Source organism: Podarcis filfolensis, assembly GCF_964270895.1.
Source record: "Podarcis filfolensis genome assembly, chromosome: 1".
NCBI classification, from domain to species: Eukaryota; Metazoa; Chordata; class Lepidosauria; order Squamata; family Lacertidae; genus Podarcis; species Podarcis filfolensis.
In genome coordinates, this window is record NC_139604.1 from 23,333,956 (window position 1) to 23,354,655 (window position 20,700).

Below are 20,700 nucleotides of genomic sequence, written 5' to 3' on the forward strand. Positions count from 1 at the left end.
AGGTTTTGTTAAACACATAAATGTTTTTTTATATATACAGCAGTAAATTCATATACCTTTTGACTAGTTTTGCTTACCAAATCTATCCACCATTTTAACTGGCTCTGATTGAGATGGTTCTCCTTTGCCATACTGATTCACAGCAGAAACACGGAAAAGGTACTCATTTCCTTGAATAAGCTTAGTCACAACATGCCTACAAGACTGAATGTCTTCAGCAACTTGGGTCCATAGAAGGCGGCTAGTTTCTCTCTTTTCAAGTACATAAGACTTGATTGGTGACCCGCCATCTTCTGTTGGGGGTGTCCATGTGAGAGTAGCCTTTTCAGCTGAAACATTGCTCACTTCAACTGGTCCAGGTGGGCCTGGTACATCTAAAACTTTTACATGTACGTGTTCTTCTTTAGTACCAAAAGGATTGGTTGCAGTGATCGTATATTCACCAGAATCTTTTCTAGCGGCATACTTGACAGAAAGCGTGGAAGAAGTTGGAGTTGATTCAATATGGACAGTCTCTGAAAGCTTGAAATCTTTGCCTCCTTTAGACCACACTGAAGTTGGAAGTGGCTTGCCACGGATGCTAATAGCAGACATTGAGATGGTGTCTCCTGCCTTAACAGTCAGGCCTTCTTTGACAGTAGGATCAATAACAATAGTTGGTGCCTCTGTAAAAGAGAATTAATATGTTAGGAAAGAAGATAAAGGTAAAGGGACCCCTGACCATTAGGTCCAGTCGTGACCGACTCTGGGGTTACGGCGCTCATCTCACTTTACTGGCCGAGGGAGCCGGCGTACAGCTTCAGGGTCATGTGGCCAGCATGACTAAGCCGCTTCTGGAGAACCAGAGCAGCGCACGGAAACGCTGTTTACCTTCCCGCAGGAGCGGTACCTATTTATCTACTTGCACTTTGATGTGCTTTCGAACTGCTAGGTTGGCAGGAGCTGGGACTGAGTAACGGGAGCTCACCCCGTCGCGGGGATTCGAACCGCCGACCTTCTGATCGGCAAGTCCTAGGCTCTGTGGTTTAACCCACAGTGCCACCCGCATCTCTTTTAGGAAAGAAGATACTTAAAACATTAAAAACTGGTGTGTGCCTTTACAGGGAATACGTACCATACTCATCCTTGCATATAATGGCTCCAGTAGATTCTGATGGAGGACTAATAGCACCAGCGGTATTCTTAGCTCTAATCCTGAATTCATATTTAGATCCTTCAAACAGGTCAGTTACTGTATATGCACATTCCTGAACATTCACATGGTTTGCCTTCATCCAAGTCTTTGAAGGTAGATCACGTTTCTCCACTATGTAGCCAATTAATTTATGTCCACCATCGTATTTTGGTTCTGTCCAGATCAGAGTCACTGAGTTTCTAGTCACACTGATCACTTCAGGCTTCCCAGGAGGATCTGAAAACAACAGAATACAGAAGTAGTAAAAGTGTATATCACAGTTTTCTAACACATGAAGACATATCTCTTTACTTTGGAAAGCTTACCAATTGGATCAAGGGCTACAATTGGCTCAGAAGGCAGACTTGGTTTACCAACTCCAGCAAGATTAATTGCCATCACTCTGAATTCATATTCCAAACCTTCCGTTAACCCTGTCACTCTGAAGTCTCTCATCTTTAGTGGGGTCTTGTTTGCTCGCTTCCACAAAATACTATTTCTTTCTTTATATTCAAGGTGGTAACCTACAGAAGCATACAAACACAGGAAACACATGCTTAGTATTTCAAAAGGTAAACAAAAATGGGGGTGGATAGGAACCAACTTTTTTATTTTGCAAAAGCATCCTTGCCTGATATCTCTGAGCAGTTTCTGTCACCATCGCAGGACATCAGGCAACTGGCTACTTAACAAGCTTTGCAGTACAATCCTGAGGTGGCGGCAGTGAAATATGAAGACAGTTCCACTGCCTTATCCATTGCAATGCCAGGCTTAAGCCAGCAGGGCAGAGGAACACTCTACACTCTTTTGTCACTTGTATTTCCCCCTCCTGTTGGAAATGTGGCTCAATATCACCCTGATTTGTGGCACTGGAAGGCTTTGAATCTAAGCTGCTTCTCAACATGCCCCCCTCGGGCCTTACAGACACCAGAGCCTTGACGTTAGTTGGGTCTGGACATTGCAAAAGCTGGTGGAGGGTAGGCACATGTGTTACATCATGACTGGCATTTGTGATCCTAGGATTTAACACCCTGGGGAATCTTATGCAAAATTAAATGCCAAAAGAAATACCTGTGATAGGTGAGCCACCTGTCTTTTTGGGGTCTGTCCATGTTAAATAGGCAGAATCACGCCTAATCTCAACAATTTTGGGTGGTGGTGGAGCATCGGGAACATCTAGAAATATAATAAATATAAGAGAGAATTAGACTGAACCTTAAATGACAGAATGCTTCACAACAAACATTTTTTTTTTTGTGCTTACCAAATGGATGCCTTGCGATTATTGGGTCAGATTTAAGACCTTCGCCCACTCCATATTTATTTTCAGCACTGATTCTGAAAGTATATTCACTGCCTTCATGAAGTCTTGTGACTCTGAAGGTAGTTTTCTGCACAGCAGACACACATGTGACCCATTTATTATTCACATTGTCTCTCTTCTCAATAATGTAGTTAGTGATTTCTGAACCACCATCATCTTTGGGGGGAGCCCATTTTAATGTCATGGCATCAGCTGTGACTTCATCAAATTTCACAGGTCCTGTTGGGATTCCAGGTTTGCCAACAACCTTCACAGAAATAGTCGCTTCTTTACTGCCAGCAATGTTCTTCAGTTTGATTGTATATTTCCCAGCATCATCTTTATGACAATCACGTACAAGGAGTGAGGTGTTAACTGCTGTAGCTTCAAATGCAACTCTTCCTGACTCAGTAAGAGCCAGGTCTTCCCCTTTTTTCCATGTCACCGTTGGTGCTGGTTTGCCTTTAATAGGGATTTTCAGGCGGAAACTGCTTCCTTCTCTAGCTAAATAGCACAAGCCTGGCAGGTCTTTTAAATCAAGATCAGGTGCCACTGGAAGACAAAAAGGTATTGAATGATTGTACATTTCCGAGCACAATTCAAAGTGTTGGTGCTGACCTTTAAAGCCCTAAACGGCCTCAGTCCAGTATACCTGAAGGAGTGTCTCCACCTCCATCGTTCAGCCCGGACACTGAGGTCCAGCGCCGAGGGCCTTCTCGGTAGTGGTGCCCGCCCTGTGGAACGCCCTCCCACCAGATGTCAAAGAGAAAAATAACTACCAAACTTTTAGAAGACATCTAAAGGCAGCCCTGTTTAGGGAAGCTTTTAATGTTTAATAGGTTATTGTATTTTAGTGTTTTGTTGGAAGCCGCCCAGAGTGGCTGGGGGGACCCAGCCAGATGAGTGGGGTATAAATAATAAATTATATTATTATTATTATTATTATTATTATTATTATTATTATTATTATTATTGTATGTTCAGTGCAGTGAATACAGTTGCTTCATTTCAGTAACTTCTGTTCTGTAAAAGAACGAAAGGTTTTGTGACACCTCTGCTATTTTTGCTTTATTAGACTGGCATGGCTATCTCATGGGGTAGTTCTATCGTTCACTATACTGACATATGCAGTGTGCTCTGTGAACGAGAAAATGTATGAATCTACTCACCTATATCGTCCCTTGCCAGCACTGTAATTTCATTAGGTGTTCCATACCCAGCTTCATTTTGTGCTTTCACTCTGAAGGTATATTCTTTGCCTTCTGTTAAGTCTCTTGTTGAATACTGGAGATTCTTTGACCTCATAACTTCCTGCCACTGATTTTCACCAGTCATAAGTTCAACGATATATGCATTAATGCGGCTTCCACCATCGCTAATGGGCTTTTTCCACGATACATTGCAGGATGACTTTGTCACAGCCAAAGCCTTTAAGTCCACAACAGGTCCAGGTGTTTCTAGCAGGGAGAAAAGAATATAATGATGAACAAATCGCTAACATAAAGTTAGATGCACAAGAGCCTTTTAACAATAGCCTGATAGGGTAATCATGTGAATATTCTCACCAGAAGCTTTAACCGCATCCCGAGTTTCACAGGGGTCGCCAATGCCATATTCATTTTCAGCAAAAACCCTGAAGAAGTAAGATTTGCCTTCCTCCAAGTTAGAGATCCTGAAACTTGTTTTCGGACACTCTGTGGCTACTGTAGACCACGACTTTCTCTCTGCATCACGTTTTTCAACCACATAGTTCTTCACTGGACTCCCGCCATCAATTATAGGAGGTTCCCATGAAATAAAGGCAGAATCTTTAGATGCTTCTTTTACAATCAGATTAATAGGTGGCCCAGGAGTATCTGTACAGATGCAAATAAACCATTTCAGTTAATGACTAAAATATATAAAATAAAACATGTGTGGATAGTTAAGACAATAATAGGCAATCATGTAGCACTTACCAAGTACTTTTACAACCATTGTGTATGCTTTTTTGCCACAGACGTTCTCCAAACTCAGGACATACTTTCCAGAATCGTATTTGTTTACATTTTCACAGCGCAGGAAAGTGTCAAAGTCAGTTGATTTGATATCTAGTCCTTGCCTGTCTCTTATGTTGGCATCCACTTTAGACCAAGAAATCTTGGGAGGTGGACGGCCTCTCACTGGCACATAAATCCTCATTGTGACTCCAGCACGTAATACCAGAACTTTCCTCAATTCAGCATCAAGCTCTCCCTCAGGTGGAACTGCATTGTAAATAAAAATGGATGTCAAATAAATTGCTGATGATAACAATTTAAAATATAATTTAAAAAATCGGTGTCAGTGGCTGAGGCAGGATGGGAATGGAAAGGAAAGAGAGAGAAAATACAAAGGAATGATGTTAGGGGGAATAAAGCTCAGACTTCCTTTTTTCTTTTTTAGAAAAAGCAAGTGGATGAGTAAAAGAGAGGAAATCTCTCTAAATGTTACTCTAATCTTCCTTCCCTTTGCTAGTTTTTATGCCACCCAGCCAGACACCAGTGGTTTCTCATATTCTTCTCTCTCCCTTTGTTTTGAGAGGAATCCACTCTACACTTTCAGTCAAGTTGCGGTCCCTACTTTTCTACAACTATCTAGGAGCTTCCCATTGGGAAAGTGTGCTTGCCTTGCACTCAAAACATGATACCATTGCATTATTATTCAGAAGGAGGACATTGTTTTCTTTCACACAAGACAGAGAAGGAGCAAGTGGGTTTCTAGGTAGAGGAAAATGTACAACAATGATAGTGCAGCTGGAAAGAAAAGCTGAGGATTCCATTCTCAAGAAAATTTTAGAAACAGAGCAGAATGAGGAGCATGTGGGTAGATTGTGGTTTTTAACAACTGAGGGAATAGTGGTTTAAAGACTAGGCATATGTGAGTTCATGAAAGAGTTCAGCACAGAGCCCCTAGTTTCTCATAGGCCCTCCACTAAACCTTCTATACCGATACCCACAATAAGCACAAAAGTCAACAAGTCAGTTTCTTTCCAGGACAACTTACTTAAAATGTCCTTGGCAAGGTGCTTGTCTGGCACATCGCTTGGGTCGCTATATCCAATCTTATTGACAGCATAAATACGGAACTGGTATTCTGTGTTCTCCGTGAGTCCAGTCACAACGTAACGGGTATCTGGCAAATTCCTTGGCAAATTGCACCGGACCCAGTTATCTGTATCTGCTCGTTTTACTTCAACAAGGTAGCCAATAATGGGGCTTCCACCATCATATGCTGGTTTGGTCCAAGACAGGGTTATAGAGCTACGGGTGGTGTCAATCACTTTTGGGAACGCTGGTGGGCCAGGAGGATCTGAGAATGAAAGCACCAAGAAATCACACAATTATGATCTGGCAAACCCATTTGCACACAGAAAGTCACAGAAGACCGAAAAATGTGCTTGTGTTCAACTTACACTGAGGATCACGTGCATATACTGCTTTAGATACTCCGCTAGGTTTGCCGGGTCCAGCTTTATTCAGTGCAGTTACCCTATACTCATATTCTGTTCCTTCCTGGAGTCCAGTGGCCTTTATGGTTCTTTCAATGACGGGCTTTCTATTCACTTTTGTCCAGTTAACTGCCCTCGTTTCACGTTTTTCAACAATATATCCAGTTACAGGGGAGCCTCCATCATCAGCAGGTGCTTTCCAGCTTACCGACATGAAATCTTTTGTTATGTTACTAATTATAGGTGGTTCACATGGTCCAGGCACATCTATAAATAATAATTTGAAATGTTCTTAAGCAAATGTTAAAACACAGATTGACACTAAATGGGTAGAAAAATCCAGTGAGAGAAGCTTACCATATGGATTCTTAGCCACTGCTGAGTCAGTCAAAATTGGGTCACCTACTCCATATTTGTTTTCAGCACAAATGCGGAATTGGTACTCATGTCCTTCAATTAGTTTCTCAACGCTGCAGCTAGTGATGGGGACATTGGCGGTGACTTGAGCCCAGTTGGGTCTGCTTGTTTCCCGTTTGTCGACAATGTAATTAGTAATGTCTGAGCCCCCATCTTCAAGAGGAGGTTCCCAAGAAAGCATTGCTCGGTCTGTGTACATGTTTACAATCTTAACTGAAGCTGGAGGACCAGGCTTGTCTGGGAAAGAAAAATTAGGCGGTGAGTGAAGTCTTACAACTGCTACATTTCCTGAAATTTAAATACACTGATTCAAATGAACTTTTAGCCTACCTAGTACTTTAAGTTTAATAGTTGCTGATTTGGAACCACTTGCATTTTCAGCTGTGATAGTATAATCTCCTGTTTGCTTTCTATTTACGCTGAAGAGCTCCACAGTAGATAAATTTCTCTTGGTGGTTATCTTGACTCCTTCAACTGGTTTCAGGATCTCCCCTTCTTTCTTCCAACTAATAGTTGGCATAGGCTTGCCGAACACATTAGCCTCAAGACAAACATTGGTTCCAGCTTTTACTACAAGCAAGGATTTCATAGCTACACCGAGTTCTATTTTTGGTGGTACTGCAGTGTAAAAAAAACATGTAGAAGGGGAGGGGGAAAATACATTCCAATGAGTACACAACAATGAGAAGGATAAAAGTTTTGCTCAATTCTAATGGTACTCAAATGCGTTCCTTACCATTTTCTGACTGAACGGTTATTGGATCAGAAGGTTCAGAAGGCCAGCTAATGTTCACTGCTGTTTTTGCTATGGCTCTAAATTGATACTGTGCACCTTCTTCCAAACCAGTTGCAGTGTACTCTTCCAGGGGTATTTGATGGGGAGTGGTATTGCATCGTACCCATCTTTCTCCAGGCAGTTTACAGGATTCAACAAAGTAGCCAAGTATCTTGCTACCACCATCATGTTTTGGTCTTGCCCAGACAAGAGACACAGTACTCTTAGTGACATCAATAACCTCGGGTTTGCCAGGGGGATCTAAAAACAAATGAGGTCAGGTTTATTCTACGGCATTTGATAGAAAATGTCACAACACAAAGGATGCATATCACTGAACAAACATGGTATATTACTTTCTTTCTTTTTAAAGCCAGAGAAATTAAACTTTGGGCACAATCTGGCGAAAATCAAGGCTTTTCATTGGAATTCAATAAGCAAATGCTTACCTTACTTGTTGAAATCAGTGAAGTTTAAGAAAGTTTAGCCTTGCCCATATTCTCCTAATGTTACAGTACTTAAGTTGGTTCAGTATTAACAATAATAGTTATACATAATGCAATGTATGCAAATGTTTTGCTTACCGACTGGTGTTCTTGCTGTAATAAAATCTGTCGGTTTGCTAGGCTTGCTTGCACCAGCTTTATTCAGAGCATAGATTCTAAATGTGTACTCAAGGCCTTCAATTAAATTTGCACATGGGTATTCTGTGGATCGCACAAGTGTATCATTGGCCTTCACCCAAAGCAAACTGTTCCTTTCTTTACGTTCAATGAGATAACCAGTTATTGGGCTGCCTCCATCGCTGTCTGGCCTGTCCCATGCCACAAAAACGCAGTCCTTGTTCACCTTGGTAACACGTGCGTTCTTTGGTTCACTAGGAACATCTGTAGAGAAAGAGGTGAGAATTTTTTTTTTTAAAAAAAATCATTTCATCCTTAGAAGTATTCTAATAAAGACTGCACCATTGTCTGAGGTGGACATACCAAATGGAAACCTTGCAATCATCTTATCGGACGGAAGCGGTTCAGAAATTCCAAATCGGTTTTCAGCACGAACACGGAACATGTATTCTTCTCCAGGGGTGAGTTTTCCAACTCTGCAATTCGTCTTTGTAACAGAAGCTACCACTGTTATCCAGTCTCCCCGACTGGTATCACACTTCTCAACCACGTAGTTGGTGATGTTGCTACCACCGTCTTCAAGAGGAGTATGCCATGACAAAGAGCAAGCATCAGCATCTATGTCAGAAATTTCGAATGGTGGCTGTGGTGGACCAGGGATATCTACAGAAAGAGATCAACATACAGGTAGAAATAAGGTCATGCTCATTGATGAATCATGTTAAGAATGTTGAGAAGTAAGCATGGAAAAGAAGATTCAATGTACCCATGACGACCACTTTGATTTTCTGAGTAGCTACTCCCGAGCTGTTTTCAGCGGTTAGACTGTAATAATCACTGTCTTTCCTAATGACATCTTTAATGATGAGAACTGAAGTGCTGTCTGCTTTATGCACAGCCAGGCGGCTGGATATTGCCACATCTTTGTCTCCTTTCATCCATTTACAAGTCGGGTGGGGTTTCCCATAAACATGTGCTTCTATCCTGAGTTTCTGCCCAGCCTTTATATTGACATGATCTGGCATCAGAATCTTAGGTGGCACTGAAATTAAAAATCAAACGATAGGAAACAGACACATAGGTCACACACAAAAATTAATAACTTATGTATATGTATTTTGAATTAGTTCTCACAATCTTAAGCTGATATCATTCTTACTTGAAACTACCATGCATTTCTCCCCCTGAAAACAAATGTCAGTCTCCTGACAGCTTTCATGTTCTTGACTGGGGGTAGCCTGCAACTCTCCAAATGTCGTTGGACCACAACTTCCAACACCCATAGCCACTGGCCATGCTGGCTGCAGCAAATGAGAGTTGCAGTCCAACAGTGTCTGGAGGTGTGGCTAGGCCCCAGACTAGCCACTTCTGATCTATATTCTGCAGAAGTAAGGCAAAAGGTCTGATATTACGTCCCCAAACCAACCAAAAACTTTGTTTTCAAATAGTCACCAAGGAACTAGCCCCGATAAATTGTATTCCCCCTAATATCCTTGAAATATAATATCCCTGATTCATTTCCTCCTAGCTTCTTTTGTAGGTTTATTCTAAGGTCTGAGCAGTGTGCTCTCTTATTTAATTAACTGTATAGCTGTCCTATTCTTCAGATGCAGAAAGCTTCACAACATCTTATAATGGGGAGATGCACAAATTTTTAAGGTAAACTTGTGCATAAATGAAGCGAACTATTAAGAAACTGCCTGCTGGGCCTGGGACCCACATTCAGTACTCTTCAGGCCAGAATTAACACCTAATACTTTGCTATAGAAGGTCGCAGAGCCAATGAGCCTATTTGTGAAGTTTTTTTGTAGACCCTTTTGAATGTCTTGTTTGTGTGTTGCTGTTTTGGGGAAAAAGCAATAAACCCATTAAAAAAGGAATGTCACTAAAGACATCAGATTACGTGACAGGACCTAATTTTAAATATCTTTAAGAGGTGACATCCAATTTTAGATACAAAATCAAAATAATTGAATTATATTTCAATTGTGCAAGTGGTCATAGTTAGCTACTTACTCAGTTGCTCTTTAACTTCATAGATGCCTTCGGTTTGTCTTGGCTGGCTTACTCCTACAGCATTCCTTGCAGCCACTCTAAATTTGTATTTCTTTCCTTCCTTTAGGCCAGCAACAACAATATGAAGATCTTTGACAACGGAGTACTGTGTCCAGTGATCCTCAGCATGACCCTCTTCTTGATATGCAATGATGTAGCCATCAATTTTGGAACCACCATCACGCAATGGTGGCAACCACCCTAAAGTAGCACTGTTCTTTGTGATTTCAGTCACTTCGAGTTTCCTTGGAGGATCAGGTTCACCTTAAAAATAAAACAGGCAGGTAAATGCTTAGTAAAATACCGATCGAACAAAGATTATGTCCCTGTAGCAGCAATGAAATCGAAACCATTGGGCATGTCATCTTATACTGCCCATTATATCGAGACTCAAGAAAAGAGCTGATCAAACCGATTCTGAGGAAAATACCTTGTAGTACAGACGACACCTATATCAGACACCTCTTAGCTGACAAAGAGCCCGAAATTAACAGGCCCGTGGCAAAGTACTGTTACATTGCAACAAGAATAAGACGAGCAATGATGTCAACAACGGAGTTCAAATTGTAAACATCGAAGGAACGATAATAAACAGTAGCGACACCTGAATTGAATTTTTAAAACTTTAAAAGTCGAAACCTGGTCATAAATATAAGCACCAATACTGTGAATTGGCCATATTTCTACTGTTATTTGTAGCACAATACTACTTTTAATGTCATATTTTTATAAATTGCTTCCTGGTCACTGACCGTATTAAAGATATTTGATTTTGATGCTTAGTTTACATAATTTCTAAGATCATTACATCTTCTCATGATTTATTAGTGGGGGGGGAGACACAGAATATATTGTACTATTTTATTTTTTCATTTGAATACATAAATCATGAGACCAGTGGTTTCTTTGAACTTTGTAGTACTGTATTGGCCCGAATATAAGCCGCACCCAACTATAAGCCGCACCTTTAAAATTCAAGGGGGAAAGAGAAAAAGAATACCCGAATATAAGCTGCTCCCTTAAAATTCCACAGGCACTCACAACCGTTCCTTTTTACCGTATATCTGCTTTAGGAGCAATAACACAAAAGCCAATTTTTGTAAGGTCGCGAATTTAAGCCGCACTTTAACTTTTCCCAGTCAGAATTTGGGAGAAAATGTGAGGCTTATATTCAGGCCAATACGGTACTTCTATTCTGGTTTGATTGTTTTTTGTGATCCACACATTGCCTCCACACTCTGGAAGAAGACCCAGCTGGCAATGTATTTGTGGACAGGTTATAGTCTTTGAAATATAGCAAATAGAAGATCTGCCAAACAACGTCAGTTAAATAAGTGCAGGGAGGTGAAGTTATCTCATAAATATGTGAGAAGCATTCCTCATGTTCCTTGGGCATGTGTCTGTCTACATTCTCTTGCTCCCCAGTCAAGGATTGGGATAAATTTCCTTCCTTGTCAGGTGAGCCCTGGGTTTGTGAGTCGAATATGTACCTCAAGACACATTGTCAAAGCACTCACCCCAAAATACCCCCAAGCCACAGGGATATTTCTGAGTGTTAATGCCTGAGTTCCCCCAACCTGAAATTAAAGGCATCTGAAGGCAGTGTTGTATCAGGAATTTTTTAGTGTTTGATGTTTTATTGTGTTTTTATATGTGTTGGAAGCTGCCCAGAGTGGCCGGGCAACCCAGCCAGATGGGAAGGGTATAAATAATGAAATTATTTATTTGTTATTACTATTTATTATTATGCGCAGTGACAACTGATTTTGACTATCTGAACTATCATACAAAATCTGAATCTCCTGAATGAAATAATACAGAAGCTACATCAATAAATACTTACTTAGTGGATCTGATGCCAGGATTGGTTTGGGCGTGTCCCTTGGAACACCAGGGCCGTATTCATTGACAGCAATGACTCTGAAGAAATACTCAGTTCCTGGCATAAGATTAGAAACCTTGAAACTAGTCTTCTTTACATCATCGGTAAGTTTTGCCCAGGTCTTTCTCTCAGCCTCACGTTTTTCCACGATGTAATGTGTTACAGGACTACCACCGTCATTTTCAGGTGGAGTCCATGAAACCTGACAGGATGTTTTTGTGACATCCTTGACACTGAGCTCTGCTACAGGTCCAGGAGTATCTGTTGGAGGAAAGGAAACAAAAAACAACCAATATTATGCCACAATTATTCAAAGTAAGTGGGCAGAGTCTCATGGAAAAGAAATTGCAATGAATAATACATTCATAAATCACAGAACAAAAATTAATAGATGTTAAAATTATTGACATTACTCACCAAGGACACGGACATTCACGAAGACTGCCTTTTCTCCAGCAGGGTTAACAACTGTCAAAGTGTATTTGCCTGAATCATCCCGTGTAGAATCAGGGATGACGCAGAAGGCCATTGTGTCAACCAGGTCAACCTGGCCCCTTCTGATCACATTATCAATTCCCACCTTCCTCCAGGTAACTTTAGGTGCTGGTCGCCCTCGAATAATGGCAAAAAGTCTTATGGGGCATCCTGCTCTGACTATGACTAACTTTCTCAGGCTTGCATCCAAATCAATTTCAGGAGGTTCTGAAAAGGAACATTAAAAGTTTAGATTTTGAAAGCAATTTGTAAGATAGCAAATAATTTATTGGCCTGTTGGCAAAATTACCAAGAATTTCTTTGGGAGAAACAGCTTCTTTCAAATCAGCTGGCCGGCCAATGCCTACTTGATTTTGGGCAGAAACCCGGAACTCATATAGTTCTTTCTCCTCCAAGCTTGTCACTGTAAATTCTGTATGAATAACTTGTGTAGCAACATTGCATCTTTTCCATCCTTCATCAGGACCTGCTTTTTCAGTTTTGGGTCTCATTTCTACCACATAGCCAATAATAGGAGCACCACCATCATAGACTGGCTTTCCCCATCCAAGAGTAATAGAGGTCTTCGTGCTATCAACAACCTTAAGATTAATGGGAGGACCAGGTGGTTCTGTAAGATGACAGAAAAGTACAGAAGTAAGCATATCAATGAATCAGAGAAACATAATTTAAATTGAAGTATTACTAACAAAAATATATTGGAAAGATCAGTACCTATTGGATCCTTCGCTATTGTTGGTTTTGATGGGTAGCTTGGTTCACCAATTCCAATTTCATTTTCTGCCCTGACACGGAACTGATATTCATATCCTGGAATGAGATTTGTAACTTTCTTGCGTCTCTCTGGAATTGCACTTTTGGTAACAGGAACCCACCTTAATGACCTTTTCTCTTTCTTCTCTAATATATATCCTGTGATTGATTTACCACCATCATATTCTGGTGGATTCCAAACTACGGTCATCTCTTCTTTGCTGACCTTAGTGACTTCTGGAGGATCTGGACGACCAGGTCTATTATACTTTGTTTTTGCTATAATTGGCTTAGTCTCTGTTGGGGGACCAGTGCCCATTTTATTCTCTGCACGGACCCTGAATATATATTCATTGCCTTCAATGAGATGTGTTACATTTATATGGGTCATTAGCACAGAGGAGGAATACGTAGTCCAAACCATTCGTCTGCTTTCACATTTCTCTACAATGTAGTTCTGTATTTCACAACCACCATCATCTTCAGGTACATCCCAGCTGACTGTGCATCGGTCAGTTGAAACATCAGCCACCTTCAAATTTCTGACAGGTCCTGGTTTGTCCAAAACATTTACAGTAGCATATGCTACAAAGCTACCAGCTGGATTAGTGGCAGTAATAACGTATTTACCACCATCTGTGCGCCTTGCTTTGGAGAGAAGGAACTTAGATGAGTCTGAAGTTGTTTCAATTTTGACCCTTGGAGATTGGGATAGATCGGCAGAATCCTTTGCCCAAGATACTTCTGGTTGGGGCTTGCCTCTAAGTCCTGCTACAATTTTTATTGGTTCACCAGCTTTCACAGTCAGTACTCCAGACAGCTTCAGATCAAGTACAGGTTTCTGAATTTCTTCTTTAACAACAACTTCACTTGTCTTCACCCAGTCACTTTCACCACCTTCATTCTTTGTCTGGACTCTGAACTGATAAATTTTATTTTCAACGCATTTGTCAACCATATAGTGTGTTTCCTTAATGCTACCTTTGTGCACTCTTTCCCACTCATCCGAATCCTTCAGTTTTCTTTCAACATGGTATGTTAAGTTGGGGCTGCCACCATCGTAGTCTGGTCTCCTCCATTTCAGATATACAAATGTCTTTCCTGTTTCTGCAATGTGAAGGTTTTCAGGCTCACCTGGCCTGTCAATAGGGTTAATAGCAAGGATTGGAGTTTTGGTCTCGACAACTGGACCTGGACCTACTTTGTTTTCTGCACAAACACGGAAGAAGTATTCGTGATTTTCAACGAGATGTGCTTTCACTATCCTCTTAGTAAGATCAGAAGAAACTATTGACCAGCCTCTCTGGTTTGGTTGACGATACTCTACTATATAGTTTGTAATTTCTGAGCCACCGTTATCTTCAGGATTCTCCCAAGAGACCATGCAAGAATCTTTGGTGACATAGGTTACTTTCAGGTTCTGGCAAGGTCCTGGCCTATCAAGCACATTAACAATAGCTGATGCTTGGGCATGTCCGCTGCTATTCTTAGCTGTAATTAGGTATTTTCCATGGTCTGCTCTTACAGCAGGTTTTATTTGCAGCTCTATATGAGGGAATTCATGAATTATGTCAGTACGCTTATCTTTCGTTATATTTTTGCCATCTCTAGACCATGTTATGTCAGGATCTGGTCTGCCCCTCACTTTGCCTATAATCCTTATTGTTTGGCCTACTCTGACAGTAATTACATCTCGGCAGGTCACATCCAGTTCTACCTCTGGAGGCGTGAGAATGTCTTTGGCAAGAACTGTTTCTGGCAATTCTCTGGGTTCTCCCTCTCCTACAATATTAGCAGCTTTAATGCGGAATCTATATTCATTTCCTTCAATTAACCCAGGTACTGTAAAGGCACATTGTCTGATGAGTTCATCTTTGTTAATTCTATTCCACTGAGTAGTTCCGCTTTTCTGGCATTCCACAACATATCCCAGGATGGGGCTACCACCATCTTTGAGTGGCTTAGTCCATACTAGCTCAGCTGTTTCCCTGGTCTTATCCTTGAGTTTTGGATTAATGGGAGGTCCAGGAGGTGTCATAGGACGTGATGCTTTGATTGGATCAGAAGGTGGAGATGGCTTGCTTATGCCAGCACTGTTTTCTGCAAAAACACGGAATTCATATGTGCTGCCCTCAAAGAGGCCTGTAGCTCTAAATTTCAGATCAAGCACTGGAGATTTGTTGACACGTATCCATTTCCCTGAGATTTCACGGCGTTCAAGTATGTATCCAGTTATTGGACTTCCACCATCAGATTTTGGCACAGTCCAACATACAGTTGCACCATTTTCTGTAATATCATTAACTACTGGTTTACCAGGTGGAGATGGTGGATCATGCAGAGCCTTGGCAACTGCTGGTTTTGAATCAAGAGGTGGACCAACGCCTATCTTATTCTCTGCACAAACTCGGAAAATATATTCACAGCCCTTCTGTAGACGTGGAATTTTAATTCTAGTTTGATTAGTCCCTGAAGAGACCACTCCCCAGGTTTCTTTCCTTGTCTCTCGTTTCTCAACAATGTAATTAATTACAGCGCTTCCACCATCATCTTTAGGAGGTCGCCAAGCAATAACCATATGATCGGGAGTGACTTCCAGAATATCAATTGGGCCAGTTGGAGGACCAGGAACATCCAAAACTGTTAGATGAACAGGAACAGTTCTGCTTCCAGCTATATTGGATACTGTGAGCAGATATTCTCCAGTGTCTTTTCTCGTGCAGCTTTGAATAGTGAGAACTGTAGAGTAATTATCAGTATCAATCTTGTAATTGCCTTCTGATTTGATTTCAACATTATCAGTGACCCATTTTGCAGTGGGAACAGGTACGCCTCTCATGATTGCAGGGAACCGCACTGTGCTGCCAGCTTTAACAACAAGGCCTTCTATTAATTTCACATCTAGATCAACTGATGGTGGCACTGAAATAAAAAAACAACAACACACAGATTATATTATAGGTATTTCCCCATTACAAGACTTACATTTCAGCAGTGAATATGAAATCTGTGAACAGTCATACAAATTCAGTGGTTACCTATTTTTTCTTGGCACTCTATTGGTATGGTTGTGTCTGGAAGACTAAGACCCACAATATTTTGGGCTTTTACGCGGAATTTGTAAATCTTCCCTTGTTGTAGACCAGTAACAACACATTCTGGCACAGGGACTGTTTTGAATTTTGTCCAGTCTTCTTTCCCTTCTTCTTGGTACTCCACCAAAAATCCAGTTATTTCAGCACCACCATCCCGATCAGGCCAATTCCAAACAAGAGACACTTGTGTCCTGTCAACATCTACATGATGCAAGTTCTTTGGTGGGCCAGGAGGATCTTTTAAAATGAGATGAAAACAGGATTAGCATTTCTATTTTATACACAAACATTTCCAAATGCTGATACACATTGTATAGATCAACACAGTCGACAAAGGTTTTTTTGTTTTTTTTTAAAAAAGAACACAAAATAGTAAGTGAACTGTGCTTACGAAGTGGATCTATAGCCTTAATCGGCTTGTGGGTTTCAACGTAAGGACCTCTTCCATACTGGTTCTCAGCAGCAACACGGAAGAGATACTGAGTGCCTTCCATGAGGTATTTAGCCAACAGACTGTGTTTCTTAGAAGATGATGATATTGGTAGCCACTGAGCAGCAGCAACATCTTTCCTTTCCACAACATAATTCGTAATGACAGAGCCACCATTGTCCTCAGGTTCCTTCCAAGTCAGATAGCAAGAATCTCTTCTCACTTCACTGACCTGTAGATTCCTGGGAGGCCCAGGCTTATCTGGAAAAAAAATTGAAATAAATGTTCGATGTAGTCTATGTATAAAAATATTGTGTTAAATACAGTGGTACCTCGGTTTAAGAACAGTCCTGTTTACGAACGATTCGGTTTAAGAACTCCGCAAGACCGGAAGTAGTGTCCCAGTTTGCAAACTTTACCTTGGTCTACGAATGGAAGCCAAACGGTGGAAGGGCACCGGCGGCAGGAGGTCTCATTAGCGAAAGCGTGTCTCGGTTTAAGAACGGTTTCGGTTTAAGAATAGACTTCCGGAATGGATTAAGTTCGTAAACCGAGGTACCACTGTATATTATTTGCAAGAAAGAGTCTTTTCCTTATGATTGTATACTTCTTATTTGTAGAAAATGAGGATGGACAGCCTCTAACCATTTTTAATTTCTAAACATTTTTCATCTGAACCTGGATAATTAAACCTGACACAAAGTACAGGGTGTAAAATCAAACTAGTTTGTGTACAACGCCCCTCACCCCGATTTCTTCAACAAATTTACAGTAGCTTCGCTGTATGTATGTTTGTGTTGTGGCTGGGGCAACCCAGTCAGATGGGCAGGGTACAAATAATAAAATTATTAGTACTATTAATTTCAGTGACTATGAACCTCAGAGAACAATTAATATTTTCCAAAGACTATGGGCTTTGCACCCATATTTGGTATGTGTGTGTTTTAACACCGCAAGGATTCTGATAATGCTTCATAACATTTAGAAAATTCGCTTCCAAAGTTGGGGAACAAGGTTGCTAACAGATGATGAAAAATATAATTTTTCATTCCTGCTTTTCTGTTGTACATAGGTATGTTCCTATCATTCACCTCTGTCATGTTTCATCTCCCAGTAGAAGTGTTAACATCATTTCATTCATTACCTAGAACAAGAACTTTTACTGAAACAGTCTTTGATCCAACCGGATTCTCCACGGTCAGGGAATAATTCCCTCCGTCTTCATGGACTGCGTGTCGAATTTCAAGCTTACTGCCAACTCCTGTAACCTCAATATCTGCCTTTGTAGGAACTTCCTTATCTTCTTTCTTCCAAGTCACTTTTGGGAATGGAATTCCTTTAATTACAGCACTTAGCCTCAATGTATCTCCAACTTTTACATGTTGTTCTCGTGTCATATTAGCATCCAGGATTAAATCAGGAGCCTCTGTAAAAAAAAAGGGACTTCGTGTTCAGAAAATATATCCACTTTGGCCCTTTAAAACCAATTAAAACATCATGTTCTGCTTACCAAGTCTGTCCTTGACTTCAACTGGATCACGAACATTAGCTGGCTCAGATTCTCCTGCCCCATTGACTGCAAAGACTCTGAATCTATATTTGGTACCCTCAGTGAGGCCGGTGACATTGTATTTTGTCTCAGGGCAAGAATCTGCTGTATGGTTGGCTTTTTTCCACTCCTCATCTCCATCCTTTTGGTACTCAATGAGATAGCCTATGATCTTGCCTCCTCCATCATGACGTGGTGGTTGCCAGGACAATTGCACTGAACTTTTAGTTTTATCCACTGCTTCAGGATTAATTGGTGGACTTGGTTTTACTGTAAAAACGAAAAAACAACAACACCCCATTACACTGGAATCATGAATCTGAAAAAGAGATTAATTGGTACCAAGTAATATCACAAATATAATACATGAGAAAATGTTTTATAATATACCGATTGGATCCTTAGCGAAGAATGGTTTTGAGGGTGGGCTAGGATCACCAACACCAATTTCATTTTCTGCTGAAACTCGGAATTCATATTCACAGCCTTCAAGAAGATCTGTTACCCTGAACTGAGTATCTGGGTAAATATGATCTTTGGTGGCTCTTCCCCATCGAGTAGACATAGTTTCCTTCTTTTCAAGTATGTAATTGGTTATTGGTTTTCCTCCATCATATGGCTTCTTCCAGGTAACTAAAGCAGAATTTTTGGTGACTCCTTTAATGACAGGTTGCTCTGGTGCAGCAGGAACACCTGAAGAAATAACGTTTTCAAGTTTTAAATCCATTTCATACAAAAATATAATATGAAAATACAAATGAAGTAGAAATATGGCGGAGACTTAAGTAAAATGAATTAGCAAATAAACTACATACTGAAACGATCCTTGGCCTTCATTTCATCAGATATTAAAGGATCACTCATGCCATACAAGTTCTCAGCATAGATTCGGACAACATAATCTCTTCCCTCAAGTAATTTAGGGACTTTGCACGTTGTCTTGACATTGGCTGACGTGACTGGCATCCAGAGGTCTCTGTTTGCATCTCTCTTCTCAATAATGTAATTTGTAATTGGACTTCCACCATCATCCAAGGGAGGTTTCCAGGAGATAACAAAATGATCTTTAGTAACTTCATCAAAAATAACTGGCCCCACTGGTGGTTGAGGACGATCTGTTTAAAAGTAAAAGAAATATATTTATCAGAAAAGTTCTTCACAATGTGCATTAGGTTAAATGTTATCATGTGATATCCCATCCCACCCTCATTTGATCAGCTCTAATTCATACCACATGCGGAAATAACTTATTTTAGCACTATAGCAATACTTACCAACTACAGTAACTTGACAGAAACCTTTTCTTGTTCCCGAACTGTTTTCTACAATGACACAATATTTGCCTGAATCTTCACGGACAGATTTCAATATCCCCAAACAAAGAGTAGCTGGCGTAGTCTGGATCTTTGTCCGTTTGTCTTCTTTCACAGAAATTTCATCTTTGAGCCAGGTAATCTTTGGTGCTGGTTTGCCTGAGTAACGGCCGGTCAGACTGAAAGCTTCTCCTACACGGACAGTGAGCTTCTCTCGGATATCAAGTTCAAGTTGTGGAGGAGCTAGAAGTATTGTTAAAGAAAAGAAGAATCAGTGATATCTATAAAAACTCACAGATCACCCAATGCACATTTGGTTGGTTGGTTTGCTCCAGAATGGAAACTTACCAATTTCATCTTTGCATGTGATGGGTTTTGTAACAAATGATGGTTTGCCTTGTCCCACAATATTGCAAGCGCTCACGCGATACTCATAAGTGTCACCTTCTTTCAAATCTTCAACTGTGTATTTTCTGTCAAGCATTTTCTCTTTTGTAACTCTGGTAAATTTCTCTTTCCCAATAAGGCGGCTTTCCAAAACATACATGGTTATATCAGAGCCACCGTTGTACTTAGGTGGGTTCCAGGTCAGTGTAACAGAATCCTTCGTTACTGCTTTGACTTCCAGATCCTCAGGCCTTTCTGGCACAGCTAGAAATAAACACATGCACCATGTTAGGTACTTTTTTCAAGGCAAATTCTCCTCATCAGTACTGAAAAAAAAAAAGACAATAAAGTCTTACTTATTGGGTCTCTGATTAAAATCTCTTTTGTTGTCTCCACAAATGGGCCCATGCCAATAATATTCTCAGGTGCAATTCGGAAGAAGTATGCTTTGCCCTCAATCAGCCCCTGAACTGTTGCATTCTGCCTGGTGACCGTATATGTCACTGGGGTCCAAGCCCTGTGGTCTGCTTCACGTTTTTCAATTACGTAGTTGGTGATAGCTGAGCCACCATCATCTTCAGGAGAAAACCACGTAAGTTTGCATGAGTCGTTGGTTAAGTTCTCAGTAAGGAATGGAATGCCAACTGGACCTGGAACATCTGTGAAGGAAAGAAATACAGTAGAATGGTTTTAAGACGAACATTTAACATTTCTGTAATTGGAAACCAAATAATAACATAGATGCAATAACTTATTTATAAAAAAATATTTATATAACCCCACCCACTCATATAATATACCAAGGCAGTGCACAATATAAAATACTATAAAACAATACAAAGTAATCACAAGAATGACTGGCTCGTCTAAATAAAGGAAATTAAACAACTGAATAGGCCTGTCTGCATAAGAACATCTTCCAAGAGACATCTGAAGGTTAACGGTGAGGATGTCCACTGATTCTCTGTTGGAAGAGTTTT

The 20,700-nt window shown here is 40.6% G+C and overlaps 1 protein-coding gene across 50 annotated transcripts in view; it reads right to left on the reverse strand.

Annotated features, from left to right (window-relative positions):
* TTN (titin) overlaps window positions 1-20,700 on the reverse strand; it is a 285,454-nt gene that overhangs the window by 48,476 nt on the left and 216,278 nt on the right. For all 50 annotated transcript variants that reach the window (XM_083625041.1, XM_083625017.1, XM_083625016.1 and 47 more), the window contains 30 exons: window positions 20,077-20,379; window positions 19,682-19,984; window positions 19,295-19,576; window positions 18,836-19,135; window positions 18,411-18,713; window positions 17,982-18,290; window positions 17,616-17,897; window positions 16,433-16,732; window positions 15,985-16,278; window positions 12,908-15,868; window positions 12,483-12,803; window positions 12,116-12,400; window positions 11,660-11,959; window positions 9,778-10,080; window positions 8,528-8,803; window positions 8,125-8,424; window positions 7,723-8,025; window positions 7,100-7,399; window positions 6,694-6,981; window positions 6,304-6,600; window positions 5,911-6,213; window positions 5,502-5,807; window positions 4,436-4,723; window positions 4,043-4,333; window positions 3,647-3,934; window positions 2,439-3,029; window positions 2,246-2,350; window positions 1,501-1,698; window positions 1,115-1,411; window positions 78-665 (listed from right to left, as the gene is read on the reverse strand). In XM_083625041.1, coding sequence (XP_083481167.1) covers window positions 78-665; window positions 1,115-1,411; window positions 1,501-1,698; window positions 2,246-2,350; window positions 2,439-3,029; window positions 3,647-3,934; window positions 4,043-4,333; window positions 4,436-4,723; window positions 5,502-5,807; window positions 5,911-6,213; window positions 6,304-6,600; window positions 6,694-6,981; window positions 7,100-7,399; window positions 7,723-8,025; window positions 8,125-8,424; window positions 8,528-8,803; window positions 9,778-10,080; window positions 11,660-11,959; window positions 12,116-12,400; window positions 12,483-12,803; window positions 12,908-15,868; window positions 15,985-16,278; window positions 16,433-16,732; window positions 17,616-17,897; window positions 17,982-18,290; window positions 18,411-18,713; window positions 18,836-19,135; window positions 19,295-19,576; window positions 19,682-19,984; window positions 20,077-20,379 — 11,865 coding nt within the window. The remainder of the gene's footprint in view (window positions 1-77; window positions 666-1,114; window positions 1,412-1,500; window positions 1,699-2,245; window positions 2,351-2,438; window positions 3,030-3,646; window positions 3,935-4,042; window positions 4,334-4,435; window positions 4,724-5,501; window positions 5,808-5,910; window positions 6,214-6,303; window positions 6,601-6,693; window positions 6,982-7,099; window positions 7,400-7,722; window positions 8,026-8,124; window positions 8,425-8,527; window positions 8,804-9,777; window positions 10,081-11,659; window positions 11,960-12,115; window positions 12,401-12,482; window positions 12,804-12,907; window positions 15,869-15,984; window positions 16,279-16,432; window positions 16,733-17,615; window positions 17,898-17,981; window positions 18,291-18,410; window positions 18,714-18,835; window positions 19,136-19,294; window positions 19,577-19,681; window positions 19,985-20,076; window positions 20,380-20,700) is intronic.